Source organism: Portunus trituberculatus, chromosome 44 (assembly GCF_017591435.1).
Source record: "Portunus trituberculatus isolate SZX2019 chromosome 44, ASM1759143v1, whole genome shotgun sequence".
In the NCBI taxonomy this organism is placed as follows: Eukaryota; Metazoa; Arthropoda; class Malacostraca; order Decapoda; family Portunidae; genus Portunus; species Portunus trituberculatus.
The window spans coordinates 23342840-23356696 of record NC_059298.1 but is presented as its reverse complement, the minus strand read 5'-3'; the positions used below and the strand labels follow the sequence as shown (position 1 = coordinate 23356696).

At 41.6% G+C, this 13857-nt stretch overlaps 1 protein-coding gene and 2 non-coding genes across 15 annotated transcripts in view; 2 read left to right on the top strand and 1 right to left on the bottom strand.

Annotated features, from left to right (window-relative positions):
• The window catches only part of LOC123519092 (titin-like), a 148153-nt gene that overhangs the window by 1367 nt on the left and 132929 nt on the right, over positions 1-13857 (top strand). For all 13 annotated transcript variants that reach the window (XM_045280288.1, XM_045280293.1, XM_045280289.1 and 10 more), the window contains exons 2-3: positions 4651-5097; positions 9753-9889. In XM_045280288.1, coding sequence (XP_045136223.1) covers positions 4999-5097; positions 9753-9889 — 236 coding nt within the window. In that variant the 5' untranslated portion in view covers positions 4651-4998. The remainder of the gene's footprint in view (positions 1-4650; positions 5098-9752; positions 9890-13857) is intronic.
• On the top strand, positions 172-243 carry Trnag-ucc. Its single transcript has one exon. It is a non-coding gene; the product is annotated as a tRNA-Gly (tRNA).
• Positions 9228-9300, bottom strand: Trnam-cau. The gene has a single exon. It is a non-coding gene; the product is annotated as a tRNA-Met (tRNA).

The window sequence follows — 13857 nt, the reverse complement described above, 5'->3', positions numbered from 1 at the left end:
AAATAAATAAAAAATCATGCATTATAGAGACGATTAGATGGTTTCTCAAGTGTTTCTGTTAACCAGTGACTAAAACCGTAAAAAGAGACATCCTTAAAAATATGGTTTCATTCACAGCCTTTTGAAAGTAGTGGAGATGCACGACAAACATGTTTAGAGAGAGTTTCCTGTGCGATGGTGGTATAGTGGTGAGCATAGCTGCCTTCCAAGCAGTTGACCCGGGTTCGATTCCCGGCCATCGCAGTGATCAAGATTTTTGTGTATCTTTCTTATCTCATGATTTTGTTTATATATTTACGTGCTTTCGACTTTGTTTCAAGCTTAATTAGCAAAATATGAATTGTTTGAGTGGCGGGGCCTTCCTCCACACCATGGCATTCACTTCGCTGTGTGCTCGCTTCTCAGGGTGTGTCTAGGTGTGTTAGTACAGCCATGGTGAATTTCAATAAGATGACAAGCTCACTTCCACTGTGTTACGCGCTTCATTGCAGTGTTAACTCTTTCAGTCCAAGAATCCTTCAATTGTAAGGTTTTGTCATAGTATATCCAGCAGATCAAAGGACTTCTCATTAGTAAAAAAAACGCTAAAAATGAAGTAATATAATAATAATGATAATAATAATAATAGTTATTGTAATAATAATAATAAAAATAATGACATGGAAGTGCATAATGTTACTTGACTCATGATAACACTCCGCTGCTGTTGTTAAAATAGTCTCAAATGCCTTACCGGCTGACTTGTTGCGGCTGCCCTCATCCTGCTGCTGTTCTGGCGGCCTTCACTCTGAGTAATGCCTGGCGAGCCGTGTGTATCCTCCCATACCTACCGTCATTTCCTCTCATAATCTTCCACTTCCTCTTGACAAACTTCATTCTTTTCTTCATGATTCATAGTAGTGTGAAATGAAGTAAGTAGAGGAACATGTGGCGAGTCCATTTTTTTTTCTCCTTTTTCTTTTTCTCACAATGTTTTCTCCTTTTCTTTATTTTTCTTCGTCTCGTATATTAGTTTCTGCACCAATATTGCAAGACAGTCTGTTGTTTGTGCCTTTGTAAACTGATGCATGCCCAGTTGTCCCAAGAAGTTATGTCACCCAGTCCAGTGAAATTCATGTCTAGAAATTGTATAGAGATAAATTTATATATACTCTTGACCATGTTTCATATGAAGAGCTCAGGAAAGATCAAGAACAAGAGCTGTGACTGGAGGAAGTTCTAGATGTCTATTGCTAACTTCTGATGCGATAATTTTTGTACACTTATGACATCACTTCGTAGAGTAACTGAAATGGATCCGTGGTAATTGTCAGTGACTTATAATTTATTCATCAATTATTCGTGTCTTTTCCTGTCTTTCCTCTTCCAGAAGCAGACCAGTATTCTCTGCACTACGCGCAGTACACAATCCTTCTACTTTATTCCATTCTCTTGTCCGTTTTCTGATGTGTAAGGAGAGGTGGCAGTAGTGAGGGAATTCCGGTGAAGCCCAGGGTCAGCACCTAAACAGCCGGTATAGAACGACCACAGTATACCAGAAGGAGAAAAAGAAGATGAAGGAGAAGGAGAAGAAATAGGAGGAGGAGAAGAAGAAAACATTAATTAAAGTCTATGTCGTGCAAAATTAACTTTTATGGTGGGAAGAGACGTGTGGCAAGGTGGAGATCAAGGATGCTGGGGTCTTTAAATCCCTGCAAGGCGTGGCAGGGAAGCGGGGCGACACTCATCCTTCAATCAGTACATCATAAAACTTGCATCTTAATCACTTTAGTACCAGGACGCGTTTTCTTATTCATTCTGTTTCTTTTTGGTGATTTTATACAGCTTCAGAAACTTATGTGGGAGATTAAACTAGTGAAGACTCTGGCCATTAATCTTCTGACCTTCATTGATCCTTCCTGATGTCAATAAAATCGTCTAATCATACACAAAACTAAAGGTAAAAATGCGTCCCAGTACTGAAGAGGTTAATACATAACCACCTCTTTTCTGATCAATACATGTTTTATTCGCTACTTCATTACTGGTCTCTCCTCGTCCTGAAGCAGATCACCATTCTCTACACTGAGCATGCGTAGTACACATTCGTCTTTATTCCATTCTTTTGCCCATTTTCTGTGGTGTGTGTAAGTAGTTAGTCGTTTTACATCTCTAACTTATGTCTTTTATTTCAAACAGACCATTTTTTATCTACGATCCCCATATTACTTCATCCTTCATTACGCTTTTTCCTGCACCTTTCCCAAATAAACCTTTACTACTATTTTCATTCAATCCAAGCACCCATTCTCTCTCTTTTCTTCTTAATTTCAATGATCTTCTTCCCATGGCATCTTTCACTGCCCCTTCTTATTCTACTTTCTGCCTTTACTCGCCCATTATAACTTTCAAGACTCGCTATCACTTCCCTCTCTCAAATCTTCACCTATCAGTCTTCCCCTCCTTTTCCCACTCTTCCCTTCACATGTCCCATCCTCATCCTCTACCAAGCCCTACTATCTTCCGTACCCTCCTTGCCTTCTTCAAACCTTCACCTTCCTCTCCCTTTCCTTCATAACTTCCATCCTTTCCCACTCTTCTTTCCTTCCTTATCCCACTCTTCCTTCACATATCCTATCTCCATCCCATCTTCTATACCCTCCTTGCCTTCTCCATACCTTCACCTTCCTCTCCCTTTCCTTCATAACTTCAATCCTTTCTTTCCTCCTGGCAACATTCATTCTCATACCTTTACTTCATTTCCTTCCTCTCTGTTTCTTGACAAACTATTATTTTCTTCCTGGCAACACTGTATACATTCCCTTCCCATTTTTTTCCCTCATAACTTCACTTTCCTTTTTATTCTCTCTTCCTTTCTTCCCTTCCTCAAATGCTCTCTTTCAAATCTTCTTATGCATCCTCAGAGTTTTTTATACTGTACATCCTCCTGTTTAAGCTGTCTGCCTTCTCTCAAACCTACATCTGCCCTCCTATTTCCTTCCTCTAACCTTTTGCATCCTCAAACTTTCCTTACTGTACATTCTCCTCCTCAAACTTTCTGCCTTCTCTCAAACCTAACTAGGCTCTTTTTCCTTCCTCTAACCTTCTACTACCCTCCTCAGACCTTCTTCCTTATCATCTCTCCTCTCCCACAAACCTTCACCTTGCTCTCCCTTCATCACAGACGCCGCCGGGAGAGTATTTGACAATCCATCAAACAATCTCTCTTTCCTTGCCTCCAACCGCGATCCTTTCCCTCACGCCCTTATGCTGGTGTTCCTCTTTCTTCTCACCGCCTCCCCGCGTCTCTGAGGAGCATGACTCTGATTCTTACCTGCGTCTGCGTGAGAGAAGGTGTACACATCCCGGGAGAAGAGAAAGGACAGGTGGGGTGTAGGCGGTGCTGTGAGTGGTGAGGTGTTCGGTGGGCAGGTGGTGGTGGTAGTGGTGATGGTGGTGTAGAAAGGGAAGTGGAGCTAAGGGGTAGAGAAAAGAGGATATTAAACTAGTGGGAAAAGAAGAAATGAAGAGATTTAGAAGGTATTAGAAAAGTAGATGAGGAAATATAATAGAAACAGTAACTGAATCTCAATATGTAATGTGGAGGAAGCGGAAGTAGCAGAGAGAGAGAGAGAGAGAGAGAGAGAGAGAGAGAGAGAGAGAGAGAGAGAGAGAGAGAGAGAGAACCGATTGCCAAAAGGGGAAAGAAAGAAAATACAGGATGCAGATAGAAATATTGAAGGTGATATAAAATGAGATGAACAGAATGAAAAAAAAGATAGAAAATATAAAGATACACAAATAAATTGAAAACTCTGATGAAAGAAAGAAAAAGGAAGATATAGAATGGTGTAGGAGGAAAATGAAAACTCTAATGTAGAAGAAGAGAGGTAGGAAGTCACGTCAGGAGATGGGTTTGCCCTGACACCCTGCACGGAGATGGCACGGTGCCAAGCGGGGGCGGTGTGTGTGTGTGTGTGTGTGTGTGTGTGTGTGTGTGTGTGTGTGTGTGTGTGTGTGCAGCAGCTGTCACGGGCACGTTATAGCCTGTAGGGGCGTCACCCGCGTGGTGGTGACGAGGTATAGAGAAGGGCAGGAATAGAGAGAGGTGCCCTTGACTCTCACACTCATGCTTTCTTGTCCTGCAGTACACCTTTCCGCCATCCGTCACATTCGTCACTCGCTTGGTCATGAAATTCTGTCTTTTTTGAGTAGCCAGGAGATTACACTATATTTTCCCTCAAGGATTTCACATCAACGGTTTTATTGTATTTTTCTAAAGTAAGCCCCGTGCCAACACTGCATGCCTCCCGGGAAAAAAAAATGTAACTTTCGGGATTTTTTTCCATCATCTTACAAATTGGCTCTTGTTTTTGCTCCCCTTCAGGACAAGACTTGGCGCATCCACCAGTCTTAATGAGAAAAGGAAATGAGATTTGTTTTTTTTACTGACTCACGACGAAAAGTAAGCCTGGAGGAGTGATGTGTGTGTGTGTGTGTGCGTGCTTGTTTGTTTTGCTGCGAAGGTCGTGGCGACATTCCTGCGGTGTTGGTGTGCTGCAGGGGAGCGGTGGCCCATTGCACTTGTTTATTGTATAGATATGCTTTAATTCTTCTCAGTTTCTGCCTACTGTGGTGTTTTCTTGACCTTACATGGCCTTTCTTTTACAGAATTGGGCATTCGAGAGGTGCACGGCAAGCGAGGAAGTTTTAAGCTCTGTCTTGTGGAGTAACACTGGTCATTGTTGTGCCTGGGGTTAGCCTGCGTGCTGGGGCGTGACACATCTGCCCGCACAGCCTCGCCAAACAGGAGTGACCTCGGCCTTCCCCCAACCAAGCTGACACGAGCGCGAGTGACTTCCATTAGTGTCTCCATGAAGAAAAAGAACAAATCTAAATGAACTGTATCAATTTCGTGTGACCGGGACAAGTGCTGAGGACGGTAAAGCCTTGGCCGATCCTGTGAGGCGGGAGTGAGTGGTGTGACTCTGTGATGTCCCGCAGCCACTCTGTCTAGCCATGCCCCGCCGAGGTACCGTCTTCGTCCACGTCCCCCTCAGCCACACCTTCACCATCCAGGTCGCTGGGGGGGACGGCGACCCTTTCTATGTGTCACAGGTGAGCGGGGTGACTGGGAGGCAGGTAGAGGTAATAAATAGGCCTTTTTATTCCCAGTTTTTGTTGCCCCTGGCCGGTTTTTTCCCCTCTTATATAAAAAATGAACAGTGAACTGGTGCTGGAAATGCGTTACCTAGTGTGTGGCGTCGATTGATATAGTTGATAAGGTTCTGGAATTCACTTTTATAACGTTGATACAGTTGTTGCACGGGTTTAATCTTGGTAGTCGCATTGCCTCTGTTCTTAGACTTTCCAGTGTGTTGATGGCTCACAAAAATATTACAAAGTTTCCATGTTCTGTCACCATCACCGCTACCACCACCTAAACTACATCTGTGCTTTATATACCCATCTACCTACCTACGTACTTACCGGCCTATCTAACCATCTATCTATATACCTATCTTTCTATATACGCATCTATATCTATTTATCTATCATCTGTATACCTACCTACTTACCTACCCTGTTTACCCACGTACATATAGCAATACCCGAGTTATTATACCGAAGTTTTCCTCTGAGTCACCAGCACATTCTCTTTAGCAAACAACACAAAAGTAGAAACCATATGCAACACCACTTCCGTCTTGTATACCAACACCATCATCACGAGGAGGAGGAGGAGGAGGAGGAGGAGGGCCAGGAGGAGAGGGAGAAGAAAAAGAACGAGAGGGAGGATGAGAGCAAGACGAGAAGGGGTGAGGAAGTAAAGTTGTCAGGGAAGGGAAGGGAAAGGAAGGGGAGGAAAGAGTATGGGGTGAGTGTGTCGGTAGCCTGTCGTTGCCCCGCTAATGGGAGTGAAGGCGACGTTAAGTGTGAGGGGAAAGGGGGAAATTGATGAAGTTCAACTAGGTTTTTCTTATGAGAGTCGTAAATTTCAGAGAGAGAGAGAGAGAGAGAGAGATTTTTTTGTGAGTAAATTAACCTCAACGAAGAGCAAGGGAAAGTGGGAAGAGTAAATTCAGGATTGGTGTGGGCGTGTTATCTTATTTGACGTCTGGATTCTCGTGATTGGGAGGAGGAAGTGAGGTGAAGGAGGAGGAGGAGGAGGAGGAGGAGGAGGAGGAGGAGGAGGAGGAGGAGGAGGAGGAGGAGGAGGAGGAGGAGGAGGAGGAAAGTGAGGGAGTGTTTGCTGATGATAGTGACAAGAAGGAGGAAGAGGAGAAGGTGGGAGTTGAACAGGAAATGCGTGTGACGTATTTGGTTTGCACTTTGAAAAACACATACCAAAAGTGAATTTCCATGACGTGAGAGAGAGAGAGAGAGTTGCATAAGGGCAGAGGCTCCCAAGCTTTATAAAAATAGCAAGGATTCGCTATAAATACTGTGATGGTTTAGTGACAAGGGTATGACGACGGAGGGAAAGAGGGGAAGATAGCGGCGGAGAGGGAGAAGAGAGGCGCTGGTGTGGGAAGACAAGCATCACAGGAAAAGGAAAAAAAAATAAGAAAGGAAATGAATGCGTTCAGAAAAAAAAAAAATCAGAGAAACGGAGAGGGGAAACGTCACTTTTAAATAGGGAAGAGGAAATAACGACTTGGTAAACGGAAAGAGAAGAGATAAATAACATTAGGTAAGGTTGGAGTGAATGAAAGTTACCTAAAGGAAAGCAAAGGTTCATTACACAGTGGAGGGGAATTGAGCGCTCTGAAAATTGAAAACGCAGTGGTAAAAAAAAGTAAGGGAAATTATAAAGAAGGAAATAATAATGACACAGGTTCAGGATAGAGACATCGTAGAAGTGAATGAAAGTTTGGATGGTGACAGAAATGCAAGAGAAAAAAAAAGAGGAAGAAATTATTATCGAGGATTGAAGGAAGAAAGTCCGTGGCAAAACATAAAGAGAATGTTATAAGTTGTGTCAAAAATAGGTTAGAAAAGAAATTAAATGGAGCTAATGTGTTGGGAAAGAAAAGAAAATAGTAGGAAAGGAGGAGGAAGAGGAAGAGGAAGGCGAAGGAGAAGGAGAAGTAGAAGAAGAAGGATAGGAATAGGAAGAAGAAGAAGAAGAAGAAGAGAGAGGAAAAAGATGAAGAAGAACAAGAACAAGAACAAGAACAACAAGAAGAGGGAGAAAGAAGAACAAGAAGAAGAGGGAGGAAGAAGAAGAAAAAGAAAAGAAGTAGAAGAAAAAGAAGAAAAAGAAGAAGAGGAAGAAAAGAATCACGACAAAAAAAAAAAATAAATAAAAAAACAAAATCTAGATAAATAAGGAAAAATAGAAACAAAACACTTAATTAAAATATTTCATTATAAAAGGGAAAAAAAAAAAAAATACAGCACCAGTATTTCCCAAGCATTACAGAAACACACATTTACTTGAAGGCGAGACAAATTACCCTTGAAAACACGCTGCAAGAAATGAGACCCTTTATGCACCTTTAACACGACTCCCACGTATTACTAATGAGGCCAGATGATCACCAAGGGCAGAGTGAGTGATTTTTGGCCCATCCCTCGCAGTCCTATCATGAACACAATAGGAAGGAAGGGAGGATGGAATTGAAACATGGAAGGAACAATGTATAAGGGGTTGTAGGAAAGAAAAATTGCTTAAATGGCAGAATGTAAAGGTGAGGAAGAAGGAAGATGAGGATTAGAGGAATATAGTAATTATTAGACTTCTTTCGAGACGTAGTGTTGAAGTAAAAGAGAAAAAGAAGAATAGAATGAAGGAATAAACAAACAATTAGGTGTAATAATAATGAAAAAAATGAAAAATAGGCAAAATAGGAATAAAAAATCTGTTGGAATAAAAACATCTGAGAGAGAGAGAGAGAGAGAGAGAGAGAGAGAGAGAGAGAGAGAGAGAGAGAGAGAGAGAGAATGATTGGCTGGCTGGTGATTGGCCCTTCCTATCCCCCGCCTTTCTCTCTCTCTCTCTACACACACACACACACACACACACACACACACACACACACACACACACACACACACACACACAGCGTAGAAGCAAAACAAACACGAGTAAAGGGTGTGTGTGAGAGAGAGAGAGAGAGAGAGAGAGAGAGAGAGAGAGAGAGAGAGAGAATAAGAAAAGAAATAGGTGAGGAGGAGATAGAAGAGTTTGCAAGAAGGAGAAGTGGAGAACCTTAAAAGAGACTATGTGGAGTCGAGGTGGTGGGAGGGAGGGACGTTTAAGGAAGCAGAAGTGGTGTGGTTTCAGGGAGGTGGAGAATGTATATAAGTAGGATGCAGTGGAGTGGAGTGGAGTGGATGATGGCATGAAAAGTTAAGTTTATCATGCAAGAATACGGAAAATTGTGGAAAATTAAGAGAGAGAGAGAGAGAGAGAGAGAGAGAGAGAGAGAGAGAGAGAGAGAGAGAGAGAGAGAGAGAGGAGAGGAGAGGAAGAGGGAAAGGCAGAGGCAGAGGGAAGGAGAAGGAGAGGAAGAGGAAGAGAAAAAGGAAAAGGAAAAGGAAGATGAAGAGGGAGAAGGAGAGAGAGAGAGAGAGAGAGAGAGAGAGAGAGAGAGAGAGAGAGATAATGAATTTCTTGTTTACGTACATCTGACACGAGTATGATAACAGAATGCGCAATAAGTTTTCAATCTACATTTCTCCTTAGCCTTCCTACTTTTTTCTCTATTTTCCTTTTATTTTCAGTCATTATCGTGTACTAATGATAGAGGAACAATTGCGTCCACCCTTCACAATACCACAATAATCCAGTGCAATACAACCAAAGCTAAGGCTACGGCGTCTCTTCAGTCTTCACTTTATAGAATCGTTTCGTAGTTGAAGTTCTAATGTTGCACTGAATTTCATCTCCACTCCGTTCACCAGATGAGTGTAGGAGTTGATCAGGACTGTCACCTCCTCACACACAAGTCAGCTTCAACTGTCACCTCCTCACACACAAGCCAGCTTCAACTGCCACCTCCTCCTCACACACAAGCCAGCGTCAAATAACCTCAAGTGCTCCAAGAGAAATAAAAAAAAAAAAAACATCTTTCAAACTATATTGGTCTTTAATGAGATTACACCGCTGGCAGGAGTTTGTGGGGCAGGTATTGAGGAGCCGGTTATTTATTTATGTTGTCTTTATTTCTCCGCCTCGCCTACCGGTATTTAGTTCAGCAGTGCTCGGCCACGTGAGGATCCCCGCAACACAGGAAAACATTTGCCCCGAGTGAGGATCGAACTCACGACCTTGAGATTATGAGACTCACGCGCTGCCTACTGCGCCATCGAGGCTTGAGGATGAATGGTTATTTTCTAGTTTCTCTCTCTCTCTCTCTCTCTCTCTCTCTCTCTCTCCGAATTTTTTTTTCTTCCGAGTTTTCAAGTTTTATATTCAAATCCCAACTCTCTTTTATGTAATTTCCAGTTTCAGTTTGTAAATCTCCTTTTTAAGTTTAACCTATATCTTATTTTTTGTTATTTTTACCTCTCATGCCGAAACAGTTTTTTTTTCTTTTTCCTCCCAGTTTTCATGTTCAAGACTTCAATATAAGTTCTCAGTACTTTGCAGTTTTAGTTTATGAATCTTTTTTTTTCTTTTTCTTATTTTTCGTTCCTCTTACCCTTCATTTTAACACTGTTTCTTTAATTAATTTCATATTGCCGCGCCATATGACCTTAGTTGGTTTGGTGTCACGGAAGATATATTTTTTAATCACGTCTCTTTCTTTCCCTGTGCGTGGCAGGCTGGGCGGACGTGCGGGCTGCGGGAGGGGGATGTGGTGGTGGGCGTGGACGGGGCCTCTACCGCACGCTGGCCCCTCGCCCTCCTGCAGCAGACACTGAGAAGGGCGGCGAGGGATGTGGTGGTGGAGGTACTCAGGTAAGAAAGGCTCTCTCTCTCTCTCTCTCTCTCTCTCTCTCTCTCTCTCTCTCTCTCTCTCTCTCTCTCTCTCTCTCATCGCCTTCTCGTCATTAGTACTATTTTTCGATCCCAAACTTGCGTCTCATCTCTCTCATTAACTCAAGTCCATCTTCTCTTCGTTTTCTCTCCCTCACACCTCCCGTTTTCTTCCTGTCTTACGTTTTCATCGCCTAAGTATTCTTTCCTCCTTCATTGGATACCCGCCACACCCAAAACACACACACACACACACACACACACACACACACACACACACACACACACACACACACACACACACACACTCACTCACTCACCTCTCTCTCTCTCTCTCTCTCTCTCTCTCTCTCTCTCTCTCTCTCTCTCTCTCTCTCTCTCTCTCTCTCTCTCTCTGTTTTTATCACCTCTTCACTTTTACCTCTCAATCTCACTCAGGTCTTATTGCTACCCTTCCCTTATCAGCTTATCTGCCCTATACCTCGTAGCTTACCCGTCTCTCTCCCGCTTGATGACTCGATGACTTGGAGCACTACATTAGACCATCCTTGTGTTACTATTTGGGGTCAGTGTCTTAATCCCCGTGCTTGTGTGTGTTGTGTTGTGTTGTGTGGTAGAAACTGAAGGGCAAGATGAGAAAATATGAGGAAGGAAATAGTAGTGTGGAATGAGGTTTGAAAGAACACGAAAGAATATTAAGACAATGCGGAAGAAGGAAGGAATGGAGGGAGAATAAAATCGATTGAGTGAAGGAATGGACAAGGATAGATGATAAAAGAATGAATAAAGAGCAGGAAGAGAAAAAAAAAGAGACGAGGACAAAAGAAGAGGGAAAGGATTATAGAATGAGAATTATAGAATGATTGAAGATAAGATGGAAGTGAAAGAAGAAAAAATTGTATAGTATTGTTCATTTGTATTTCTCGCCCTGACTGTTTACTGTTTTCTAAGAATCGATGGTGGTAAAAGAGGTAGGAATGAAGAGGATCGAGGCTTATTTTGAACTCTATGTTGGCAAATTCAATCGGAATGCGTGTAGTTTTTTATTTTCAGAAAGACACTTAAGCGATGCATATTTATTTATTTTTACACATAGGTAGAGTTTTTTTATATATATAATGTCTTCACTAACCTACTTTTTCCCTCTCACACACACGCAAACACTGACAATGAAAAGAAAACGAAAAAAAAAAACTCTTGTCGCGCGGTGTCTTGTGTGTTCTTGTGTTGTTGTTGCTTATGAGTTGCTGTTCACATTGGTAGAGTCAGAGGTGCAGCTTTCTTGTCATCTTCACCCTTGTTTTCTCTCTCTCTCTCTCTCTCTCTCTCTCTCTCTCTCTCTCTCTCTCTCTCTCTCTCTCTCTCTCTCTCTCTCTCTCCCCTTGTGTGCTTGCTTAATTCCTTTGACTGTCTTAATCTTCATTTTAAATTACTAAGATAATATGTAAATGATTCTCAGTACCCTTCATGTGTGTGTGTGTGTGTGTGTGTGTGTGTGTGTGTGTGTGTGTGTGTGTGTGATTTGCAACTACGTGTTTAATTTGTATATGTTTTTTCTCCCCAATGTTTTTAATGATGTTTGTGTTCTTATCTCCTTGTTGCGGATCCTTTTTGTTTTGTTGTTATGCTTCCTTTTTATTTTGCTCTGGGCTTGTGGGCGTGAACAAGACCATCCGTGTGTCTGAGATCACCAGGAGGAGCCTTTCCCTCTGTTATCGTTCACGTCTTGCTTGAGATTAGGTCGTGTAGCATATCACAGACTCCCTCCCAAGAACAAACAAGAGTATTATTGGTATTGATCTCTTCCTTGGCGTTCATTTGTGCTTCTCTGATATTTGGCTTCTATCTCCCCTCGGCGTGTCTTGATAAATAAACCTGACAACTTGACACCTTACTTGTTAGCTCATGACCTTGCCCGCCTCCAACGTCCTCCTCCCTGCCTTGTCCTCTCTCACCTCACAGCATTCCACACTCACAGAATCAGAATCATGTTAGGTAAGGGTAGAGAAAATGAGAGGTTGGACAGTATAACCCTTAGCCATGGTCAGTACTCGATACAAATCCCTCTAGTCCACTATTGTTAACGTTTCCCCTCGATATTACCCCTTGATGTACTAAGAATCTGCCATTCCCTGTACTTTCCTACCAGTCAGCAAATGAGACACTTAAGAATCGAGGAAAGAAAACATAGAAATTGGTGGAAGTTAATCGATTTCATATTACGACTTTTATTACTTACTTTTATGCCATTACCTGACTCGACCCACCCCGCCCTGCCCCGCCTTGCCCTGCCTGCCACTCTACATCCAAGGCGGGGGTGAGGCCAGTAACCCGCGTGTCCACTGCCAAGCTGAAGACGGGAAAATATAGCCGGTCTATTAATGTGTGACTCGACCACCGAGCAAACTGACAGGACGGAGGACAGACAGACAGAGGGACGGACAGGGAGATGGACGCTAAATGAGTAAGGATAAAGTAGGGAGGAAAGTTGAGGAATGGTAAAAAAAAAAAATAGAAGAGAGAGAGGGTTTGGGGGAAGGAGTGAAGGGTCGACTACATTATTAGGACAGACGGTGGCGGAAGAATTGGCAGGGATGGGAAGGGAAGGGTAGATAGTGGGAGAAGAGACAGATGAGAGAGGAAATGACAAACTGGGTAAAGAAAACTGAAGGAATTGGAGAAGGAAAAAAAAAAATTGAGGAAAAGACAGATCGCTAACCATAGAAGAGGGTGGAGTTAGGGATGGACTGAAATCATACCAGAACATGAAAAAAAAAAAAAAAACAGTGTTTATGCGAATTGTGAGATTAACTCCAGTACTGAGACGCTTTATTTTTCCCACGAGTTTTGGGTGTGATAAGATGATTTTACTTACATTAGGAAGGGTTTATGGAGGTCCGAAGATTACTGAGCAGACCCTTTACTATTTTAATCCCTATTTTAATCCCTACACAAGTTTCTGAAGCTGTATAAAATCGCCAAATAGTAAACATAATGAATATGGGAACGGGTCATGGTACTGAAGGGATTAATTGAGAAAGAATTAAGAAAAAAAAAAAACGGTAGATGACGTAAAATGGAGAAACGAGAAAAGAGGAAACAAAAGGACACCGGGAATAAGAATAGATAGTAAAAATTGAAGGACAAGACGAGAAAATATGAGGAAGGAAATAGCAGAGTGGAATGAGGTTGGAAAGAACACGAAAGAATATGAGGACAATGCGGAAGAACGATAAGAGGGAGGGAGAATAAAATAATGAAGACTGAACGAAAGAATGGAGGTCAGAATTAAGACAAGAATAAATACTAAGCGATAAAAGATGAGACATAGTAGTAAAAAGAATGAATAAAGGACAGAAAATATAGCAGAGGAAGAGCAAAAGAGATGAAGGCAAAAGAATAAGGAAGGATTATAGAATGAGAAAAGAATAAGACGAAAAATGAAAGAAAAATGGGTACAAAAAATAAACATACAAAGGTAATTAATGATAGTAATAGTAGTAGAAGAGAGAAAGGAATAAGAAAAAGGGAAAGAATATTAGAAAGAAAAACAAAATAACACGTCAAAATAGAATAGAAAAAAAATGTATGGAGAAGGAAAAATAGATAAGAATGATAAGTATTAGTTGTAGAAGAGAGGAAGGAATGAAAAAAAGGGAAAGAATAATAGAAAGAAGAAAAAATGGAAACGTATGGGACACTTTAAGATAAAATAAGAAAAATGGAAAAAGGGAAAATAGATCAACGATGAAGAATTATAATAGTAGTAGAAGAAAGAAAGGAATGAAGAAAAAGAGGGAAAGGATAATAGGGAAAAAAGAAAATAATGATACAAGATAAGAATTGAAGGAAGAAGGAGAAATAGATCAACAGTAAAGAATGACAATAATAATAGAAGTAGTACTAGTAAGAAGACAAAAGAGGAAAAACAAACGAGAGAAAGAATAAGA